The sequence below is a fragment of the Oncorhynchus gorbuscha genome, linkage group LG09 (genome assembly GCF_021184085.1).
Source record: "Oncorhynchus gorbuscha isolate QuinsamMale2020 ecotype Even-year linkage group LG09, OgorEven_v1.0, whole genome shotgun sequence".
In the NCBI taxonomy this organism is placed as follows: domain Eukaryota; kingdom Metazoa; phylum Chordata; class Actinopteri; order Salmoniformes; family Salmonidae; genus Oncorhynchus; species Oncorhynchus gorbuscha.
Genome location: NC_060181.1, coordinates 33,631,721 through 33,656,129, shown reverse-complemented (window position 1 = coordinate 33,656,129; position 24,409 = coordinate 33,631,721). Strand labels below are relative to the sequence as shown.

The window sequence follows — 24,409 nt, the reverse complement described above, 5'->3', positions numbered from 1 at the left end:
GTTTGGCTTTGTGTCGGAGACCTTTCGAAATTCCATCGGGTTTGTGGGGACAAAACAAGCAAGTGAATTTACCCTTTTTTTTAAGGATGACCACCTCTTGTTTTTTTTGGAGGACTCTATGAAAAAGGCCAGAGCATATCTCATTTCCTTTCATAACGGGGCAAAGGATCGTAGATACATTCTTTCGGGTCCATGTTTTCCATAAGGTACCATCCAATCACAAATACATCTTTGGAGATGGACATTCGTACAACATAGGAGGTGTTGTCGCAGGTATGATCACCAAAACGGCATGCCTACATCTTGAAGGAAGTTGCCGGAAAATTACCAAACCTGTTGGACCCCCCTGGACCCCCCCCCCAACCGGACAGAGTTCTGTCTCAGCAGGTCCCTGGCAAGGACAAAGGCTTGTGCTCGTGACAAAGGATGGAGTGGGTTTGGCTAAGGCAAGTGGACAGGGTGTGGGGATGGTAACGCTCAGACACTGCCACAGTTTGGCTCTCCATGGCAGTCATTCAGGTGGGCACCCTGATGCTGGGCGGTGGCTGGCACGGGACTCTGGCATTGGCACAAAAAGTGAGGGGGAAGGGGGGATCAAGGGTATAGGATTTATTTTGGGGTTCTGAGGTAAGCAGCATCCATCAGGCTAATATTAGCCTCAACTGTGACTCGGACAATCACATCAGACTGAGGTAGCTATCTTTGGAGGTAGATTTTGGTTAGAGTGGTTTGGGTAAATGTGGGGGAGGGTTGTGGTTGCCTTAAATGGTTCCTCCGGACATTGAGGCTAGTATGGTGATAAAGACAATCAACTCAATAAGGCTATTAGCAAGGCCGCGTCGTCACTTGTGTCTGTTAAGTATTGCAGAGCTAAGGCTAATTAAAGATAATGTAATGTTCCCTGACAAGAAGTTAGCAGGAATTCTCAGTGGAGTTTAGTACACTTAGTGCAAAGATTTCCTAAGTGGACCGGAACGTATATAGAGATCCTAAAAGGCCCCAGTAAGTCATTATATTTGGCATCAGCTGGGGCCTTATTAGCACAGTGTGAATGCATGTACTGTTACCAAGGGGACATCATTGAAACAGAACATTTTGGTTATATCTGCTCTCCTTGGCAAGATAAGAAAGCCCAACATAATAGGACGGCATCTGTAGGAGGAGGCATTTCTCAAGGCTAGCGTTCTGAATTCACATGTGCACGTGCACAGAACAGACTTTGGTTTAAGAGGAGGGATGGCGAGAGAGTACAGTGGAAACATGGAGCCTTTTTTTGTTTGTTAGCAGCAGCAGGTTTGTTGGTGGATGGATAGAACTATGGCAGACCCCTGGCATCACAGGACACTAGGGTGGCGTGTGGATGGGGATTTGATTGGGCAGGCGAGGTGGAGTATCCATCGAGAGGCAAACTGTTGGGATGGAGGGTAGGTAAGGGTTTGGGGGGTTATTGGCCAATGCTAGCCTGTGCCCATGCCAGGCAGACCAGACGAGTTCTGCTCGATGAGGACCTGGCATTGGGCCGGACGCACTAGAGCCCCGCCATGACAGGTGGAGTCACGACTCTGGAAAAGAAAGAAAGACAAAAGACAGAGTGTCAGTCTATCATTTATTCCTCCTTTTGTCCAATGATGATTGCTTCTGCATTGTTGTTGACCAATCATCTTGTTCACAATTTCTACTCCTGGACTTAGTAACATCAATATTGTTCAACACAGCTCTGGGGATCCAATTCAAACAAATAAAAAAACGAAGTGCCACGTTAGCCCCAAAGCTTTTGAAAAACACACCCTAGTCTCTAGAACACCTTTAAGTAATATATTTTTTCCTTGACATGGTAACAATGTTTCGTTCAGTGGTAACAAATCCAGGCTTGATTGACTAGAGCCCGGAGGCTTGTAATCTATCATGGGGTCAGAAATCACAGACGGATGAGATCTAGATCTCAGATCGAATAGTTGGATGAGCTTGTGACAACAGAGAGATGGGAGTGCGAGCATGATAGATCAATTCATCCTGAGATATTGGATGTCCTGCAGGTGTCAACTTTGTTTTAGAAACTGAGTTACAACTGGAGGCCAAACTACTGTGACGTCAATGCATGTGTCCTGGCAACTCATATCCTGCAGCTCTGATGTCATCGATGATTCAATTATAAGACTGCGACCTCTATTTAGCCACCTCCTGTCTGTTACAGGGATGAAAATAGCCAATAGAACCGTGGGCGAACAAACCTAATGGCCACATTGCGTGAGAGGTTAGCTTAGTGTTTGCTGTGCAGTGAATGAGTCACTATGCCAATGTATCAGCGCACCGGCCCTCCTACCTGAGGCACTAACTCCAGGGTGACTTCCACAGGACGAGTGACCCCCTCTTTGGGGATCCCGTTTTGTCCCAGCTGTCCCCGATCCTCCCCTCTTGGAACAGACCAGCTGTACTGAGTCCCTTTACTGCAGAACAAACTGGGGACATTAATACATTTCAATATTACATGCATACAAGTCCACTGTAAAAAAAAAAACACACACGGCTTCACAAATACAACTGACATGTAATGTACCAAAGTTGACGTTCACAATCTCACACTGATGAGATACATCATAGTCGATCAGGATATATCTACAGTTTACCTGGCCTTAAAAACCCAATCTTATAATGAGAGTACAGTACTAGAAGCAAAGCAACACCTAGTGGTTCCCAACAGGTAGGGCCCCTCCTTACCTGTGACGGTACCCAAACATGAGGAAGAGCACACAGAAGATGATGCAGGCCATGCCGATATGAATGCCCACCACTATACCACCCATCGAGCCCTCGCTCTCCTGTCTACAGGTACACTGGTTCTCCCCACCTGCAACCAGGAAACACATGATGAGTACATCCATACATTCATTAGTCCGCACAAATACAGAGACAGAAACATTATGAGAAAACATGTTGTATTCCTTGTGGCAATGCCAAACACAAGTCTAACTAAGAGATTCACCCCAAAATAAACTTGAAGCAAAAATGACAGATGATGACCAAAGAATTCACACTTGTCTTGAAAATAGTGTTTATTATGCAGTACTGACTCGACTCTAATATTTATTGGAAACTCACCACTGGTTTTGGCACTGCTGCCTTCTTCTTCCAGTGACACCAGCCTCTTGGAGCAGTCGCTCTCGCCGTTCCCGTTATAGGCCACTAGTTTGACTTCATACACCGCGCCGGTTTCTGCAAGAACAAGTCATAAGGCGACAGTGCCACATTGTAAAATCCCTTCGACAATTTCGAAGGTCATATTTTTTTAAATGGTGATAAATTGAACGGGTTTTATTGACTGCTTGCGCGATATAAGCCAAGCTATTGATTGGGCGATTGAAAGAGATTGAATTTTGGGAGCATGTCGTTTTTCACTCTTCCCTGGACTGTTCCTTTCCCCTAATGCCTCCCTCCCTATCCCACTTACAACTGTCTTTCCTCTCACCCTGTCATCTCTATCTTGATATCTCCAACATCCTCCCATGTCTCCCTCTTTTAATATCTCCATATAGATTTAGTCATTGCTACAGTATGAGAAAACTTATGCTCTGAATGCAATGATGCCGATAGCTGACACCAACCCATCCAGTAATTTTCCACTAGGTGGCTTCACATTTAACAGTTTTTTTTTTTACAGATACAGCAAAACATGTCAGAAAAAGAATCTAAAGGAACATTCGAAGGTCTCCTTTTCACATTTCATGAAGTTTATCTTCCATGCGCATGGTAATTAACTCGCTGTCACATGATCATTCAAATATGGGGTAATTGTTATTCTCGGCACCACTACAACCTTTTAAATCCAGCACTGGCCTGAAGATAACCTCATTGGAAAATCAATATCACATTTCATCTTCTTCAGAATTTTCTGACATTCAGTTATAGGACAAAAACATGTGGCGGCAGTGCAGGAGTATAGGATGAAAGATTGGACCCCAGATGGGTGGTTAAGAAGACTGCCGTGAGGGGAAAGAAATTAAAACTGCTGTATTACACCAGGTGTAAGTTCAACTTATTTGAATGATGACAAAGTCTTTAAAAATATTTTTTTTATAATTTAATATATTATTATTTTATACCATCAAATATAATAAATGTAATCTCTCTCTCTCTCTCTCTCTCTCTCTCTCTCTCTCTCTCTCTCTCTCTCTCTCTCTCTCTCTCTCTCTCTCTCTCTCTCTCTCTCTCTCTCTCTCTCTCTCTCTCTCTCTCTCACTCTCACTCTCACTCACTCACTCTCTCACTCTCTCACTCTCTCACTCTCACTCACCAAGGCGGGAGATGGTGTGGGCATTGACGTGGCAAGGGAACTGAACTGGCCCCTGGAAGTCGGCATGGGGGACCCTGCGGTAGGTAAGCCTGAAGCCCTCTGCCTTGCCAGGCTTGCTGGGGAGCTCCCATAGCACCTGGACTGCAGTGGAGTTCACCACCTTGGTGAAGAAGGTAGGGGGAGAGGGCACTACAGGAGGACAGATGAAGATTAGAACATTGGATGTGAAAAATAGAAATGAATGAATGATTGAAAAGGTCAGCGGAAAGATAGAAAGACTATAGAGATGGTTAGAGAAGCAGTATGAATGAGAGATTGTGTAGTAATTCAATTCATATGGAGAGAGAGAAAAAGAGAGGGGTGAGGATGAAATGATGATAAAACTCAAAGAGATAGTAAGACAGGGTGTTTATCAGTGACAGTAGATGATTGGAATAGTATATGGGGAATTAAATAAGTGCATGGACGTGAAGAGAACAGATGAGAAAAGTGGGATGTGAGATGTAAAATTGATGAAATTACATAAAGAGAGGGAAGAGGCGATAAGCACCTTTGATCGATCACAGGTTGTAAATAACCAGGCAGACTATCAGACCGTAGAACCATTTAAAAAAAATCTCAATCTTACCCCAGCCATATTCTAAATCTTATACTAGTCTAGCTACATCATCCTAAGCACTCTGCTGTCCGCTTTGTGCAATATACATGGAGCTACTGTATTTGGGGTAGGGGGAAGTACAGTTTGACATTTTCTCCCATAATATAATAGATGTTTAATTATTAATAATATAATATTATCTATGTTTAGGAATGCTTATGAATGTGAGTACATGTTTGCAAATGTTTGCAAATAACAAAATACTAAATGGTTATTGTTGAAAGTAATTATAAAGTGTAACTGATCACAGCAATAGCATGTTCCTGGTGACTTACCGCCCCCTAGTGTTGTGGCCACCACAGTGCTGGACTGCTGGCTGGCACCCAGTGGGGAGTAGGCCTTGAGGTAGATAGAGTAGGTGGTGGCTGGCTCCAGGTTGGTGAAGTCATGCTGGAAGGTGGTTTTACTGACTGCCTCCTGCAGCTCTCTACTGTCTGGCTCTGGGGGGAACAACAAGCAGTGGTATCATTAGGGTTAGGTTCCATTTCAGCAGGCACACTCAGTGCAGCTACAGTATTTAAAAGAAAACAAAATACTATCTCAATTGCTTAAACATCTGTCCTTAGTAAACATATCAATAGGCTGGCTTTCACCTGGCCAGGTCTTTTACATCAGCACAATGGAGGAGAAGAGGCTAGCTTTGCTTTGAACGCTGACAGAGTATCACACAAAGACTCTCACTCACCGCTGATCTTGCGGATGTGGAGCACATAGCCGATGATGCCGTCGGTGATCTCTACGGGCGGCTGGATCCAAGCGAGCTGCAGGGCGCTGGGGGAGAGGGCGGTGGCCGTGAGGCCCTGGGGGGAGTCGGGCAGATCCTTGGCCAGGGATACGGCCAGACGGGCGCTAGCCTGGTTGGTGCCAGCCATGTTCTCAGCGATGCACTGGTAGATGGCCTCGTCCTCCGAGGTGATGCGCGTCACGGCCAGGGTGCTGGAGGATGGAGATTAAAGATGATTTTTTCATAATTTATTTGAGTTAGGACATATTAAAACATTGGTATATTGGGTAAACAACAAGGGTTCATTTCTAACAGATGGGTTGGTTGGTTGTATGAATATGCATTCAAACAAATATTCAGATATACAACGGAATTATTTGTGATTCAAAACATAATCAGGCAGCTAATGAATCCCATCCTCTCGTGTTCAGTGCAAATGCAGAATTTCAGCCTACTTAACAGAGAGAGATGTCAGCCACTGTCGAACAGTGCCACCTTGAGGTGGAATATATGAACTGCTCTTCTGTAGGTCTGACCAGTCTTGATGAGAATGATATCATACCAGCACTAACTGATTTATATCAATTGAGAGGATGGGACATTCCTGTCTTGCAGCGTACACATCATTCAGTTAAATTGGTAATTCATAAATAATGTCTCGGATATGTCAAGGCAAAAACATTAAACACAGGATAATGGGAAGATCAACATTATTTCAAATGAGATTTTACACATATTTCACCATTTCTGATCATGGACTTTAGCCTAAATCAACTGCTAGTATGTGGGAATAACAAAATCATCTCTATTGCTGCCCAACAAAAGTAGTCTGTTTCTGCTTTCAGTGGACAACCTTGGTTCCAGAGAATCTGAATGTTGATTTGGGGTCTTTACGATTCCCCTTGGAAAAAAATCTAGGGGAAACGCTGATTTGACAGATTTAGCGTCTATTGTCAACAAACGTTTTACTTGCAATGATTTTGGTATGTGTTTGTTTTACATACTTAAGCTGAATGCACTGACTGTAGGCCTAATTCACTATAGATAAGACTAAATTACAAAAAAAACATACATGTAAACCCAGGGATGTATTCATTATATAACCTGCTTACCGTTTAAGAATGGAAACAAAACAAGAGTTTCTATTGTACAAATTCAGGAAGGCCCCTCCCCGTTTCATTCAGTTTGCTTCCGTTTAAGAAATGTTTTGCAACAGAATCGGCGGAATGAATAGACCTCTGGTGTACAGTACCTGTTGTTGTTGGTGAGCTTGACATTGTCACCGGGCATCAGGATCTTGCCATTCTTCAGCCAGATGAGGTGAGGCTCGGGGACGCCCTGGGCCACACAGGTGAACACAGCACTGCCTCCCGCTGGTTTTGAGACAGACTGCGGCCACTGCATGAACTCAGGGGGAGCTGGTGGGAAGAGAATGATGTAAATTCAGCAAAAAAAGAAATGTCCTCTCACTGTCAACTGTGCTTATTTTCAGCAAACTTAACGTGTAAATATTTGTATGAACTTAACAAGATTCAACAACTGAGACATAAACTGAACAAGTTCCACAGACATGGGACTAACAGAAGTTGAATAAAGTGTCCCTGAACAAAGGGGCATGGGGTAAAAATCAAAATGAACAGTCAGTATCTGGTGTGCCCACCAGCTGAATGAAATACTGCAGTGCGTCTCCTCCTCAAGGACTGCACCAGATTTTCTGGTGTTACCCCACAAGAGATGTTACCCCACTCTTCCACAGAGGCACCTGCAAGTTCCCGGACATTTCTGGGGTGAATGTCCCTAGCCCTCACCTTCTGATTCAACAGGTCCCTGACGTGCTCAATGGGATTTAGATCCGGGCTCTTCGCTGGCCATGGCAGAACACTGACATTCCTGTCTTGCAGGAAATCACGCACAGAACGAGCCGTTTGGCTGGTGGCATTGTCATGCTGGAGGGTCATGTCAGGATGAGCCTGCAGGAAGGGTACCACATGAGGGAGGAGGATGTCTTCCCTGTAAAGTTCAGCATAGATATTGCCTGTAATGACAACAAGCTCAGTCCCATGATGCTGTGACACACCGCCCCAGACCATGACGGACCCTCCACCTTCAAATCGATCCCGCTCCAGAGTACAAGCCTCAATGTAACGCTCATTCCTTCGACAATAAATCCAACCATCACCCCTGGTGAGACAAAACCACGACTCGTCAGTGAAGAGCACTTTTTGCCAGTCCTGTCTAGTCCCGCAACGGTGGGTTTGTGCCCATAGGCGACGTTGTTGTCGGTGATGTCTGGTGAGAACCTGCCTTACAACAAGCCTACAAGCCCTCAGTCCAGCCTCTCTCATCCTATTGCAGACAGTCTGAGAACTGATGGAGGGATTGTGTGTTCCTGGTGTAACTCGGGTAGTTGTTGTTGCCATCCTGTACCTGTCCTGTAGTTGCCATCCTGTACCTGTCCCGCAGGTGTGATGTTCAGATACCAATCCTGTGCAGGTGCTGTCACTGCGGGGATGATCAGCTGTCCGTCCTGTCTCCTTTTAGCGCTGCCTTAAGGAGTCTCACAGTACGGACATTGCAAGAGCGTCTGCTAAATGACTTAAATGTAAATGTAAGTTATTGCCCTGGCCACATCTACAGTCCTCATGCTTCCTTGCAGCATGCCTAAGGCACGTTCACACAGATGAGCAGGGACCCTGGACTTCTCTCTTTTGGTGTTTTTCAGATTCAGTAGAAAGGCCTCTTTAGTGTCCTAAGTTTTCATAACTGTGACCTTAATTACCTACCGTCTGTAAGCTGTTAGTGACCGTTCCACAGGTCCATGTTCATTAATTGTTTATGGTTCATTGAACAAGCATGGGAAACCGTGTTTAAACCCTTTACAATGAAGATCTGTGAAGTTGTTTGGATTTTTACAAATTATCTTTGAAAGACAGGGCCGTTTCTTTTTTTTGCTGAGTTTATTTGTTGTAAGTGTATTGTGTATGTAAGTGTATTGATTCATCTTTGTATCAATTGCATTCGCTTGTGATACTATGTAACTTTGCATGAAAGTAAAATATAGGACTAGCACTTTCAAAAAGTCAAGAGGGAAGAGAGGAGACGAAAGGAGAGTAAGCAGGTTAGTGATGTGGAGTTTTTTTATTTTACCTTTATTTAACCAGGCAAGTCAGTTAAGAACACGTTCTTATTTTCAATGACGGCCTAGGGGGCAGAACGACAGATTTGTACCTTGTCAGCTCGGGGGTTTGAACTCGCAACCTTCCGGTTACTAGTCCGGTTACTAGTCCAACACTCTAACCACTAGGCTACGCTGCCGCCCCGAGTGATGAAAAGGTTGTTTGGAGAAAAGATAGGAAGAAGGCAGAAGAACAGAGGAGGATGACAATAGAGGAATGGATTGAGGGTGAAAGTAGAGAGAGGGAGAACGGCATCGATTAGAATGACAAGGCCTTTTGGGGGAGAGCATTGAGTTCTATGTGCTGTCAGTCTCACAATGAACTATAGAGGGCAGTACTGATCATGTTTTGGGGCAGCTGTACTATCATATAAAGGTGGTTATGATCATTGCAGTCCTTATAGTAAGGACCTTGAGAAGTGAATGTGATTTGATCATATCTCTAGACCCTATAGTTTTATACAATTTCCTCTAACTTGGTAGAAACATAGCTCTCAAATCTAACTATCTAAATACACAGTAGGTCCCTGAGTTTGTCCTGACCATGTGACCTGACCAGGAAACACTTTGTCCTTAGTTATAGTAGCCTATAGCATACTACCCACATAACATATACTTCAATGTGTATCAATACATACAAACATCCCTGCATCTACCACAACAGATCGATAAAAACATTCCCAATGATTTCCCCTCCTCTTCCCGGAGCTTGAACTTAACATATGGAGAGCCTAGACTTCCAGAGGACAGCCTAATCTAACCCTAACCCCAGTCCCCACTTCTCTATCCCCATTTTGACCCTGCCTGGCCCTCTGGTGTCCCCGGGACAGATGCAGGGTTCGTCGTCCCGCCTGACACCAGGCTCAATAGCACACAATGGGACATGCATATATGTAGAGACCCCCAGCCCCTTTTCCCCTAAGCATCTAATTGATCTATTGACACTGACACCCCCTGAGCCCCTGTCCTCACCCCTCCCTGGCTGAGACCCAGAGAGACTGGGCCTGGGAAGAGAGAGAAACAGGGTCCAATGGGAGGTAGAGAGGGAGGGAGGGAGGGAGAGTATGAGAGAAGACAGAGAGAGAAGGGAGAAATATAGAGAAAGAGAAAGGGAGCGAGAGAGATGAAGAAAGAAAGAAAGAAAGAAAGGGAGAGAGATGGAGGGAGGGAGGGATGGAGAGATGAGGTTGTGAGTACTGGAGGGTGTGTGTGTGTGGGGGGGGGGGTCAAGGGTCATAGAGACACCCATTAAAATAGAAGACCATTAATCAATGGAGGCATAGATTTTATATTCCCCAAACTGCTTTCCCTCTGATGTGCCCCAATTTCTTTAAACATACGGACACCAATACAGATCCCCAGGATCTATAAAAGGCTTGGAGGGAGTTGTTGTTGAGCAATGGCCGTCAAAGTGTCTTTTGTCTTTTGCTTGTTTGTTTAATCGGTAAGAGGATTGTTGAGGGAGATGTGATGACATAGAGAGACATTAAAAGAAATTGAATTGCAAGATAACTCTTGGAAGTTAATCTGAAGTTCACTTCAGCCTGTCTTGTAGCTGCCTGTTTGAGTTTGTCATTAAATCTAAGGCATTGCCAGCTGTAGCACTGAGCACTGTAGCATTTAGGTTAATAGCCTTCAAATATGTCTACACTATGTTTTTCTCCATTATATTTTACACCGAATTCTCACAGAGCTCTAATGGATGATGAACAATAACTTGAAATTGAGAGTGACTATAACATTTACATTTAAATGTTAAATGTTATAGTCATTTACATTTAAGTCATTTAGCAGACGCTCTTATCCAGAGCGACTTACAAATTGGTGCATTCACCTTATGACATCCAGTGGAACAGCCACTTTACAATAGTGCATCTAAATATTTTAAGGGGGGTGAGAAGGATTACTTTATCCTATCCTAGGTATTCCTTAAAGAGGTGGGGTTTCAGGTGTCTCCGGAAGGTGGTGATTGACTCCGCTGTCCTGGCGTCGTGAGGGAGTTTGTTCCACCATTGGGGAGCCAGAGCAGCGCACAGTTTTGACTGGGCTGAGCGGGAACTGTACTTCCTCAGTGGTAGGGAGGCGAGCAGGCCAGAGGTGGATGAACGCAGTGCCCTTATTTGGGTGTAGGGCCTGATCAGACATGTCACTACTATGTCATGTCACTACTATATCATGTCACTAGCCTGATGATGTATCATTTAATTATTGGAGATGATAGCATGCACTGGTTTCAAACAACCAGCCTGCTGTTGTTCTGTGAAAAGGTTGAGTTTGTGTTAGGAGAGATGATGACAGCAGGGGGGGACTAGTGAGGGATAAATATTGGGCCGATTATTGGGAGGGGCGACTGGAATGGATGTCTGAAGCACAAAGGGGGTGTTTTGTGTGTGTGTGTGTCATGTGTGTATGTGTGGCGGTGAATGTGCGCACATGTGTGTGTGTGTGTAACTGTGTCATCAGTCACAAATAGCCTTCTCTCGCCATGACTCCAGGTATACTTCAGCAAAAAAAAAATGGTTTAAGTGGAACGTAGAAAAACTCATTTTCTCACTCTTTTTAATACATGGTCTTAACACCCAATAGAGGTGGAGCCAAGGAGAGGATTGCTGTCCATCCATTCAGCTGATCAACTGTGTCTCTCCAGCTGAGATCTAACTGTCAGCTTCAGTGTCCATACATCAGGCCAATCCATAGCACGTATTGATCAATTAGACTTTTAGCAGTCTTAGACCTGACCTTGAGTTTCATCACCAGGGGCATTCCTCATCACCTTCCTTCCTTTGTTTAGCTTTTTGTCTTTTGTGGTAGGAGTATATTTTTGAAATATATATCACGTAGGTTATGTTGTTACTAGTTATAGTTTCCTAGATAGTGTGAATCAGAGTTGTATAGAGATCCTTATACAGTATGACTTGAATATGGCCCTCGCCTCAGTTACTTCATATACATTGTGTGAAGTATATTTATCAAAAGGTAACTGATTTATTTTGTAAATCGAGTTTTGGAATATGTTTTACATATTTACATAATGGACACAATTTGGTATGTTTCTAACATGTGTTTTATAGTCCGCTTACAAAGTATGACGGTGATGTTTCTAACTTTATACATTCTGATGTTTATTTTTTTCTAATCCATGTGGTGTGTTCTGTCACTTAAGTGACACATTCATGAAATAATGCCCTATTTCTAAATATGTATGTTCTACTTTCTGACAAATATGCCGTTTGTTTCTGACACTCATATCTAACATGAGCAAGTCCCCCTCAGTAAGCTGACAGCTGTGGGATATGCATTTTAAAGCATTTCAATGATTCCAACCTTCTCCACATTTTTCATATGAAAATGTTCTACCCCAAAAAAAGTCTATGGATGAGGGGATGGTTATAACTGGCGCTCCATTCAGAGAAAGCAGTCATCACACAATGGCCTGGCACCCTTTGTGTCCCCCCTCACTCGGTGTGTCCCCCTGAACTCTGTCCCCCACCTCCTGACCACCAGCTGTGACAAGAACAACTGCCCCCCCCCCCCCCCCCCCACCCAAACACCACAGTAACGAACGACAGGGGGTGGGGACTGGGGGAGTGGTCACCTTCCTCCCTCTTTGGGGATGCATCTGTCTTGCCCTCCTCCAACTAAAACCCCACCCCCTTCTCTATCTCCTTCCATATCTGTCCAGTCCGGTACTGTGTCCCGTCCTCTCTCCTCCCTGACTTTGACGATTTTCCTATAGCAGGCCCTCCAGGACAGGGACAGGGGTAAGGGATGAGAGGTGATCCCTCCCCTCCCACACACAATGACCATCTTCAGCTTCTGCTCCTTCGTTTTTCTCCCTCATTCTTTCTCTCCTCTCTCCCATTGTTCAAATCTCTGGCCTTGCATCTGTCCTGTCCTATCCTGGCTGTCCTCCTGTCCTGTCCATGACCATGACCATGACCATGACTGGTTCAAGAGCAGAAGGGAGAGGGAATTGGACTGTCTGTCATGAGGACAGTGTGTGTGAAAGAGCAGACCTCTATGCCCTCCAATAACCTTTAACCAGTGCATCTGGCTAAGGGTTTCCAACTTTAAAGTAGGACTTTCAACTTGTGTGGAGTCTGACGTCACAATAACGGCATGATATCTCAGGGTATTCCATATTATTCTATATTATCAGACTTGCCTTATTGGTAGAAATAGGGAACAAAAAATAGATGAATGAGCTAAAAATAGTGAATTAATTAAATAATGAATTAGTCCCATGGTCATTGCTATTCTATATGATTTGTGCCTAACCAATACGTTTGTATTATTATTATTGGGTGCAGCATGGCCATTTTAAGTCCATACTACGGTGGTGGATTGTAGCCACAGTATCAAGTATCATAGAAAATATTGAGAGGACATTCAAGCTGAATAAACCTCGAGTATCACACTTTGAAAGGGACTAAGATTTTAGATCACTTTGGGCCTCCATTTGACATTGACAATGTCCATGAACCAATAATTTCACCCATTTCATGTGACCACCATCCTAAAAAGCTCTTTGTTCTTTTTTCTTTAACAAATAGAGAGAAATAAATTCATTCATAAATTAATTAATACATTAAAGACCACCTCGTCCAGGGGCAATCCACTTGTGAAAGACTGATAGGGAGAACTATTGATTGACCAGGTCAAAGAGGCTGACACAACATGGATATGGGAGAGCCTTAACAGCTGGGTGCAAAGTAGAGTGATTTAAATGGAATACGGGGGTGAAGGGATATATGGATATCTAGGTTACATGACTAAGATATAGGCCTACCTTCTTTTAGTTTTTTACTTTCTAGGTAATATTCTGCTAGCTTGTAAGGTGTTGGTAGCTAGGGATTGTAACAGTTTGCTTACTACTAGCTATTGTAACTAAGCAAGCAAGCCTTGTCGAAACCAGAACTCCCATAAGGGCAGGAGCCTATTTCCTGTTTCTGTAGCTTGAGGCAGCTTTATGTACAAGTACACCCCCTGGGCAGGACGCTAGCCTATCACAGGTATTGTCACTAGGTATTGTAATAAGTCCTTCAAAACAACTATATTTGGCTAGATCATTAAAGAAAAGCTAAATACATTGTAATATACTGAGTGACTTTGAAAGTGCAAATGCATTATTAGATATATTACATCAACATCAATATAATGCATATACAGTATCAGTTACATATTCAGTGGCAATTATTGCTTCTAGAGAGGCAGGGGAGAAAACGCATGATTACATTCTGATATACAGTGCATTCGGAAAGTCTTCAGATCCCTTGACCTTTTCTAGATTTTGTTACGTTACAGCCTTATTCTAAAATGGATTAAATTGTTTTTTTCCTCTGATAAATCTACACACAATACCCCATAATGACAAAGAAAAACCGTTTTTTTGACGTTTTAGCAAATGTATTAAAAATGAAAAAATGAAATATCACATTTACGTAAGTATTCAGTCCCTTTACTCTGTACTTTGTTGAAGCACCTTTGTCAGTCTCTGAGCTCTATGGACAATTCCTTCATGGCTTGGTTTTTGCTCTGACATGCACTGTCAACTGGGGACCTTAAATAGACAGGTGTGTGCCTTTCCAAATCATGTCCAATCAATTGAATCTACCACAGGTGGACTCCAATTAAGTTGTAGAAACATCTCAAGGATGATCGATGGAACCAGGATGCACCTGAGCTCAATTTCGAGTCTCATAGTAAAGGGTCTGAATACTTATATAAATAAGCTATTTCAATACATTTGCAAAAATGACAAAAAAGCAGTTTTCACTTTGTCATTATGGGATATTATGTGCAGATTAATGAGAATCCATTTTAATCCATTTTCTAATAAGGCTGTAATGTCACAAAATGTGAAAAAAGTCAAGGGATTTGAATACTTTCCAAATGCACTGTAATCCTATCCATAGTTGTTTATGGTAGGGCAATTTTTTTCTTATTATGTTGTTGGTCACTCACATTACCCAGAGATGGTCCTTAGTATATTGGTCAACCCTTAGGATAGCCAATTAAAATAGGGGAGGGTGAAATATGAGGAGGGTGAACATATGGACAGTTTCTGGGTGATGGATGGGCCTGATGGATGAGGTATTGGTAGCAGTGGACACACACACACAAGTCCAGCTGGAGACCAGTGTCAATGTTTAATTACATGTGGGAACTCGGGGTCTCTCTCGCGCCAATAGTATCACCAAAAAGGACCAACCCCCATCCCCACCTGCACCTCACCCCTCCCTTCAAAGCTCTAAGGAGGCCAAAGGTGAGGTGAAAGGGTGGAGCTTGGGTATCGACTCCTCTCTCCCAAACTCACCCATTTTCCTTCCCTTCCCTGTCAGAAGTCATGGCCAATTCAGGTTCATGTGATGGCATCAGCAAGTCCCAATAGCCCAAAGCTCAAACCCTACACCCACACACCCCCACCCCCATCACCACCACACTTTCTGGACATGGACCCCCCCATCCCCTATCCTGCTCCTGTGATCACGTGTATCTGTCAGTGTCATGGTCAGTTGATGGTCATTTACTGACCCAGAATAAAGCTTTATCAATGTGATCAGCAGCACTGGGTTGAAACGATATAACCATTGGCTAAGGCTCACTCTGTGACTTGTAAAGCTATTCTTGGAGGATATCACTTACTGTATAAATGCTTACTTAATCATTTAAACTTTACTTTTACTCAGGCTCTGCCTCTTAGTGAGGTGAGGCAAGTACAGTATTACCGTTTGCATACTATTGTGTTGACCTTAACTGTACTCTCCTGGCTCTGATATTTTATTTTCACATTGTCATGTTCAGCACAGTGCTAGCAACATTGGTGGATGTGAAACTAGGCCAAGCTCAACAACCTGGCTCGGGTTACTTCGGCATAGTAGTGTGGAAAGGGTTAGGAGGGAGCTCACCTTGCACCACCAGTCTTCCCAGTGCAGTACGCCTCATCCTGGTCCCGGGGCGGTTGGCGGCGCACACGTACACCCCCGAGTGCTGCAGCGACACGTCCGAGATCATCAGGTTTCCAGTGCCCAACACCTGGATGCCCTCCACCCCGATGGAGCGCCCATCTGGAGAGGGCACACACACACATGAAAATCCAGTTTGAAACCTTAAGTTTATAGGAGGGTTGGTTGTTTAGCAACAAAATCAACGCGTGCACAACTATGGGGCAAAACAGGTTTGGCTTAGATTGTTGACAACATGTAAACTAGATTTCATCTCCAATGTTGATTAAAAACATAAAGTTGTACAATGAGCACTTGTTGTCTCAAATACAGCATTACAGTTGTTGGTTAGCTAACTAGCACATTTTTGCCATGTTAGCATAGACGTGACATCAGTAAAAACACCTCAAAACAAGGTATGGTATCAAGAAGAAGATAAAACTAACTAAACCGAGCCACTTACGATTCCCTACACGGCAGTTTATTGTCATTGTTGCTAGCTATCTGGCCATCCACAATCACAACAACAACAGCCTTCTGCCCCATTGAAGGGGGCACATTGTTTTCGTGATGTTCTCAGCTCACTCATCTATAGAGCAACATAGTGCATAATACGCAGAATAGCTAATACACAGATCAACTAATTGTTTAGCTACAGTCGTGGCCAAAAGTTTTGAGAATGACACAAATATTAATTTTCACAAAGTCTGCTGCCTCAGTTTGTATGATGGCAATTCGCATATACTCCAGAATGTTATGAAGAGTGATCAGATGGATTGCAATTAATTTCAAAATCCCTCTTTGCCATGCAAATTAAATGAATAAAAAAAAACATTTCCACTGCATTTCAGCCATGCCACAAAAGGACCAGCTGACATCATGTCAGTGATTCTCTCGTTAACACAGGTGTGAGTGTTGACGAGGACAAGGCTGGAGATCACTCTGTCATGCTGATTGAGTTTGAATAACAGACTGGATGCTTCAAAAGGAGGGTGGTGCTTGGCATCATAGTTCTTCTCTGTCAACCATGGTTACCTGCAAGGAAACACGTGCCGTCATCATTGCTTTGCACAAAAAGGGCTTCACAGGCAAGGATATTGCTGCCAGTAAGATTGCACCTAAATCAACCATTTATCGGATCATCAAGAAGGAGAGCGGTTCAATTGTTGTGAAGAAGGCTTCAGGGCCCCCAAGAAAGTCCAGCAAGAGCAAGGACCGTCTCCTAAAGTTGATTCAGCTGCGGGATTGGGGCACCACCAGTACAGAGCTTTCTCAGGAATGGCAGCAGGCAGGTGTGAGTGCATCTGCATGCACAGTGAGGCAAAGACTTTTGGAGGATGGCCTGGTGTTTTCTCTCCAGGAAAAACATCAGGGACAGACTGATATTCTGCAAAAGGTACAGGGATTGGACTGCTGAGGACTGGGGTAAAGTCATTTTCTCTGATGCATCCCCTTTCCGATTGTTTAGGACATTTGGAAAAAAGCTTGTCCGGAGAAGACAAGCTACCACCAGTCCTGTGTCATGCCAACAGTAAGGCATCCTGAGACCATTCACGTGTGGGGTTGCTTCTCAGCCAAGGGAGTGGTGTCTCTCACAATTTTGCCTAAGAACACAGCAATGAATAAAGAATGGTACCAACACATCCTCCGAGAGCAACTTCTCCCAACCATCCAGGAACAGTTTGGTGATGAACAATGCCTTTTCCAGCATGATGGAGCACCTTGCCATAAGGCAAAAGTGATAACTAAGTGGCTCGGGGAACAAAACATCGATAATTTGGGTCCATGGCCAGGAAACTCCCAGACCTTAATCCCATTGAGAATTTGTGGACAATCCTCAAGAGGCGGGTGGACAAACAAAACCCCACAAATTCTGAAGAACTCCAAGCATTGATTATGCAAGAATGGGCTGCCATCAGTCAGGATGTAGCCCAGAAGTTAATTGACAGCATGCCAGGGCGGATTGGAGAGGTCTTGAAAAAGAAGGGTCAACACTGCAAATATTGACTCTTTGCATCAACTTCATGTAATTGTCAATAAAAGCCTTCGACGCTTATGAAATGCTTGTAATTATACTTCAGCATTCCATAGTAACATCTGACAAAAATAGCTAAAGACACTGAGGCAGCAAACTTTGTGGAAATTAATATTTGTGTCACTCAAAACTTTTGGCCACGACTGTACCATCATTAACTCAGTGTGTGGTATAAATTAAGGCTAATGTATGCCATTCTGATTGCATGAGAATAGTTGTTACCCAGCCTGCTCCAGGACACAATGGGCCGGGGGTTCCCTGTGGCAATGCACTCCAAAATGGCTGTCTGGTGGACGGTGATGGTCAGGTTCTGGGGCCCAGAGAGGATAACTGGCTCCTTGTAGATCCTGGAAGCCTCACCTGTAGAGAGTGAAAAAGGACACGAACACAAACAAAGAGAGAGAAGATAAAACTACTGTTAAACAGGTTCCTCGGCTGAACCAGACCATGTTCGGACTTTGGCTTTAGCCTATAGGGATTTTGTCAACATTTATGTGATTAGCATAAACGTGGTCAGTTTGATATTCTTTATAGTGTCCAAAACAACTAAAATATAGATTGAAAAGCTACATGAACAAACCAATTGAAAGTGCACTATTGACACGTCCCTCTAATTATATGATCTATACTGTAAGGGCTGGTTTCCCAGGAACAGATTAAGACAAGTCCTGAAATAAGATGCGCTATCAATGGAGAGTTGCCATTGAGCATGCTTTTTAGTCCAGGACACGGCTTCATGTGAGTGGGGTCAGTACCACTCACCGGTTACATTGAGGACAGCCTCATGGCTGAAGCGTGTGTTGGCGATGTTGGAGGCCATACAACGGTACACCCCGGCATCAATCCGCCTCACACCAGTCACCTGGAGGATACCCATTGGCAGGAGAGTGTACCTGGACAAGGGATAGGGAGGGGTTTAGAGAGGTGTGAGTGGACAGGTAGATGTGACATATAGTTCGTCTGAGAATTTAAAAGTTGGCTACTCTTTCAAAATCTCTGTCTGCAGCATGGTAGCTACATCGCTAATGTAGCAATTTATCTTGCAGGGTGACACCAAGCGCCAAGTTCATTAGCAATCATCCCAAAATAATAACATTATGAACCGTGTGTGTCTGTGTGCGTGCGTAGGAGTGTATAGGCCTATATACACTGAGTGTCCAAAACATAAGAAACCCCTTCCTAATTTTGAGTTGCAGCCCCTTTTGCCCTCAGAACAGCCTCAATTGGTCAGGTTTAGACTACAATGTGTTGAAATCGTTCCACAGGGATGCTGGCGTATGTTGACTCCGAAGCTTCCAACAGTTGTGTCAAGTTGGCTGGATGTTCTTTGGGTGGTGGACCATTCTTGATACACACGGGAAACTGTTGAGCGTGGAAACCCCAGCAGTGTTGCAGTTCTTGACACACTCAACCCAGTGCACCTGGCAGCTACTGCCATACCCCACTCAAAGGCACTTAAATATTTTGTCTTGACCATTCACCCTCTGAATGGTACACATACACAATTCATGTCTCAATTGTCTTCAGGCTTAAAAATCCTTCTTTAACCTGACTCCTCCCCTTCATCTACACTGATTGAAGTGGACTTAACAGGTGACATTAATAAGGGATCATAGCTTTACCGTGGATTCACCTGGTCAGTCTATGTCATGGAAAGGTGTTCGTAAATGTTTTATACATTCAGTGTATTATGACGATGTTACCTGTTGTCGGTAGTAGTGAGTGGGGTTCTGTCCCTTTCCCAAGTGATGTTGGCCTCTGGCACACTATTGACTTGGCACTTGAAGCGAGCCACACCGCCATCGTCCACTGACATGGACTCTGGGTGTGTGTGGAACTTAGGGAGGGCTGAGGAAGAAAGAACAACAAAAGTTATATCTCCATTTAACATTTATTGACACGGGATATTCAAATTGAGAGAAAATCTCTCTTTTGCAAGAGGAGACCTGGTCCAAGAGCCAACAATATTATACAAAAATATATATCTATAAGATGTACATATAATTAATATGCATATGCACAACATATGAAAGTCGTTCATTCGGTCACGTGTGTGTGTGTGTTCATTCGGTCACGTGTGTGTGTGTGTGTGTGTGTGTGTGTGTGTGTGTGTGTGTGTGTGTGTGTGTGTGTGTGTGTGTGTGTGTGTGTGTGTGTGTGTGTGTGTGTGTGTGTGTGTGTGTGTGTGTGTGTGTGTGTGTGTGTGTGTGTGTGTGTGTGTGTGTGTGTGTGTGTGTGTGAAAGAGAGACAGCGAAGGGAGAGGGAGAGAGCGAGAGAGATGGGTGCTTTGGGATTTGGGTGTTGAACAGTATGCGTAGGACAGTTTGTGTCTGTACAGAATGCACGTGTTTATCTTAAATCTTGTCTGAACACAATGCTTTGTGTGTGTGTGTGTTTTGTGTGTGGCAGTACACTTAATGGGGTATACCATTCATCACCCACAATGTCACAAAGAAACACAAGAGATTAAAAAGTCTGAGGTGTCTCGGGTTGTCAGATATGCAATTAAGGTGTTCTCAGCGTGGAGCATCATGTATAACAGTCTATAGATTCCGATGGGGTTTTGGGTTGCCAGGTATGTGACAATGGTGTTTGCAGTATGGAGAACAGAACAGACTCTCCTGTTATGACAGAAAGGGGACTACATGTAGTGATCTCCTATAGATAAGACAAAAGCCATTGTTTGGCCTCCACTGTTTTTATGACTTCTGATTAAAGCAGGGACATATAAATAATGTCTGGTAAAATGACTATAGCATTACACTGGAGTGAATGGGAGGACCCGTTAACATTCACTGCTGGTTCTCTTCTAAATCACATTCAGAGGGGAATATTATTGACTAATTGTGTGTTTGTGTAGCCAGCCAACATATTACTCATTGTAAAGCCTTGTTCACATTACCCATAAGCACTCCGTTACGAATGTCATGCATTTCAATGGGGACGTCCACAACGGAGGGAAAATTAAACGCCCCCTCACATTTACATTTAAGTCATTTAGCAGACGCTCTTATCCAGAGCGACTTACAAATTGGTGCATTCACCTTATGACATCCAGTGGAACAGTCACTTTACAATAGTGCATCTAAATCTTAAAGGGGGGGGTGAGAGGGAATACTTATCCTATCCTAGGTATTCCTTAAAGAGGTGGGGTTTCAGGTGTCTCCGGAAGGTGGTGATTGACTCCGCTGTCCTGGCGTCGTGAGGGAGTTTGTTCCACCATTGGGGGGCCAGAGCAGCGAACAGTTTTGACTGGGCTGAGCGGGAGCTGTACTTCCTCAGTGGTAGGGAGGCGAGCAGGCCAGAGGTGGATGAACGCAGTGCCCTTGTTTGGGTGTAGGGCCTGATCAGAGCCTGGAGGTACTGAGGTGCCGTTCCCCTCACAGCTCCGTAGGCAAGCACCATGGTCTTGTAGCGGATGCGAGCTTCAACTGGAAGCCAGTGGAGAGAACGGAGGAGCGGGGTGACGTGAGAGAACTTGGGAAGGTTGAACACCAGACGAAGGTTGAACACCCACCAGGTTGAACACTGGTGGGTGTTCAACCTTGTGTTTGAAGGCTCCGTTGCGAGACGCCTCATACTTTGACATTTTCCAAACTTTGCTTCGTCTTCAATCCAGCCAGAGTCCGTTGAAGAACAGAAAGTTACCAAACCACAGCAGACGGTGAAAATATTTGGTTTTCGGTGATGTCTTTTTGGGATAGCTAGAAACATATAAACAATTACCCATTATATTATATGACTGTTGCCTCCCGTTTAAGTTTATTGTGATTGTAATGATATTTTTTTAAATTATAATTATTAGGTGGAGGTCGCTGGCTACAGTGAGGTCCTGAGCGCTCTAGAGCAGGTTTTCATCAAGGATCTCTCTGCACTTTGTTCCATTCATCTTTCCCTCAACTAGTCTCCCAGTCCCTGCCGCTGAAAATATCACCACAGCATGACGCTCCCACCAGCATGTTTCACCGTAGGGATGGTGCCAGTTTACTTACAGACATGATGCTTGACATTCAGGCCAAAGACTTCAATCTTGGTTTCATCAGACCAGAGAATCTTGTTTCTCATGGTCTGAGAATCCTTTAGGTGCCTTTTGGCAAACTCCAAGCAGGCTGTCATGTGCTTTTTACTGAGGAGTGGATTCCTTCTGGCCACTCTACCATAAAGGCCTGATTGGTAGAGTCCTGCAGAGATGGTTGTCCTTCTGGAAGGTTGTCCCAACTCCACAAAGAAATTCTGGAGCTCTGTCATAGTGACCATCGGGTTCTTGGTCACCTCCCTGACAAAGTCCATTCTCCCCCGGTTGCTCAGTTTGGCCGGGCGGCCAAGTCTTGGAAGAGTCGCCACCATTCTTCTATTTAAGAACGATGGAGGCCACTGTGCTCTTGGGGCCCTTCAATGCTTCAGACATTTTTGGTACCCTTCCCCACAATCCTGTCTCTGAGCTCTATGGACAATTCCTTCGACCTCATGGCTTGGTTTTTGCTCTGACATGCACTGTCAACTGTGGGACCTTTTTATATACATGTGTGTGCCTTTCCAAATCATGTCCAATCAATTGAATTTACCACAGGTGGACTCCAATCAATTCGTAGAAACATCTAAAGGATGATCAATGGAAACAGGAGGCACCTGAGCTCAATTTCGAGTTTTTATTTATTTATTTATTTTATTTTATAGCAAAGGGTCTGACTTAAGATGGGTAATCTTTGCATTGATACAGTCTTTAAAATGAGTTATTTAGCTACTGTGTTTCTAAGTGAAATTAGCACAAGTAGTGATTGGCTGGTGGAGAGCAACCATGCCAGAAAGAGTAAATGTGTTTGAAATTCCCTACTCGACTGAATTCCTTTAATACTCAATACTATTGTGTCTTGTGTTGTGTATAGATAGATAGATAAGTGTTTTCTGTTTATTGTACTGTATGTGTATTGAGTGTTAGATATGCCCTCTACATAAGTGACTGTTACGTAGGTCACCATTACATAAATAACACTAGTGAACCATAAAACAGTATGTAAGGCAGGTGAACTCACATGCCAGCTGAACCCGGGCCTTGCGGCTGACCAGCATGCCAAAGCGGTTCTGAGCGGCGCAGTCGTACTCTCCAACATCTGTCTCACTTCCGACTCTGTCTAGTCGTTTCTGGAAGCTCTGGATGAAGAGGGTCCCATTGGGCAGCACCTGTACACGCTCCCCCACAACTACGGGCACCCCGTTCTTGCGCCACGTGATCGAGATGGAACCCTCGCCCTCTACCCGGCAGTCCAGCATCAGCGGCCGATCCCGCACAGCGATGACGTCACTGGGCTCCAATAGGATTGCCAGCTCCTTGGCACCACATACATCTAGAAAGGGGTGTGAAGAAGATCATTGGCTGTTAAGGTTGAGAACATCAGTGTTGGTTCATTTAGTAGACCAGTACAGTGGGGGTGATGCTATTGCATGTGTCTAATCACCCACTATGAGTGAATTTACTAAGGAACTTTATGTTGGCTATATATAGTAGCTTACCTGTTCATCCAATCACTTTAAGATCCGTTAAGAGGACCAGTAAGGGAGATTGATACTCTGACCCTATGGGACCATCCATTAAAGGAAAAACTTCAAACTGAATTTGTAAAATTTACCTCACAGAACTTTCTACTTGGGCATTGACCATGCCATGGCGGGAGCCTTGCCTGTCTCTAATCCATTCATACACCAAGATTCCTATCCCACTCCATATGTATCTGTGTTTACAAGCAAAGTCTGAGACGCAACAACACAGAAGGGGACCGGAATAGAGATGGACAGCCACGTTCGCCAGGTGACGAACTCTTCCAACCCCAAAAACTGCCCTTGACACTCTACACTGGCCAACTGATTGATGGCTGTGTTAGTTCCGCGACCAAAACACTTTTACTGAAACCGTCACAATAATAGGGCTGAATGCCGTTGAGCCAAAGCGGACAGGAACAATGGCTGAGATGGAGGCAGAAGACTAGAGCGGGTTAGTGGGGTCAAGTTAGGAGAACTTCTATTGAACCAAGCGCAGACCGGCAACAATGGCGCAGTGACGACACTTACACTTGTTTTTACCCTACCTTCCGACAACCCCCTAGAAAGTCCCATCACCATAAACCTACACCCCCACCCCCTATGGGGGCCATCTGCCCCTCTTATGCCCCCCCCCTGCATCCCTACCTCCCTTTCACCAAGGCTCCGGGGTGACTTTCCCATGCCACTGGATCACCCCATTTGCCTCTTGAAGTTGACCCCACCAACATGGCAAGTCTTCCCAAAAACCGCTGTCCCGCCCTGACCCCTCAAGATGGCCGTTCCCTTTCTCCCAGCTGTTGAAGTGGGGGAGGGAAAGGGAGTCAGAGAGTGACACACCCGAAAAGCCTCAATGCCCCCTGCTCTTGAACTTGCATGATAAGACACACCATCAAAATAATGGACAACTTTTGCATCTGTTTATCTGAACTGAATAGTCATTTACACCATTAAAACTGTCTACACTGTATTTCTGATCAATTTGATGTTATGTAATGGACAAAAAAAGGCTTTTCTTTCAAAAACAAGGACATTTCTAAGGAACC

General features: G+C 44.2%; 1 protein-coding gene across 1 annotated transcript; it reads right to left on the bottom strand.

The window, feature by feature from the left end:
• Window positions 1–368: 368 nt before the first annotated feature.
• On the bottom strand, window positions 369–23,939 carry LOC124044356 (immunoglobulin superfamily DCC subclass member 3-like). The gene is made up of 14 exons (XM_046364011.1): window positions 23,912–23,939; window positions 22,862–23,173; window positions 19,531–19,675; window positions 18,590–18,720; window positions 18,050–18,187; window positions 15,757–15,915; window positions 6,926–7,091; window positions 5,635–5,885; window positions 5,225–5,389; window positions 4,292–4,480; window positions 3,100–3,213; window positions 2,719–2,848; window positions 2,324–2,459; window positions 369–1,562 (listed from the first exon to the last, which is right to left on the bottom strand). The coding sequence occupies exons 1-14, from the start codon at window positions 23,937–23,939 to the stop codon at window positions 1,458–1,460; spliced, it is 2,169 nt and encodes a 722-aa protein (XP_046219967.1). The 3' UTR covers window positions 369–1,457.
• Between the last annotated feature and the right edge of the window lie 470 nt (window positions 23,940–24,409).

Coding starts and splice junctions, on each gene's coding strand:
- LOC124044356 (XM_046364011.1), bottom strand. CDS start 23,939: ATGGGACTTTCTAGGGGGTTGTCGGAAG. Junction 23,174..23,911: donor TTCTAGGGGGTTGTCGGAAG/GTAGGGTAAAAA, acceptor ACCCCTTTCTAG/ATGTATGTGGTGCCAAGGAG. Junction 2,849..3,099: donor CAGCAGTGCCAAAACCAGTG/GTGAGTTTCCAA, acceptor TCCTGGTTGCAG/GTGGGGAGAACCAGTGTACC.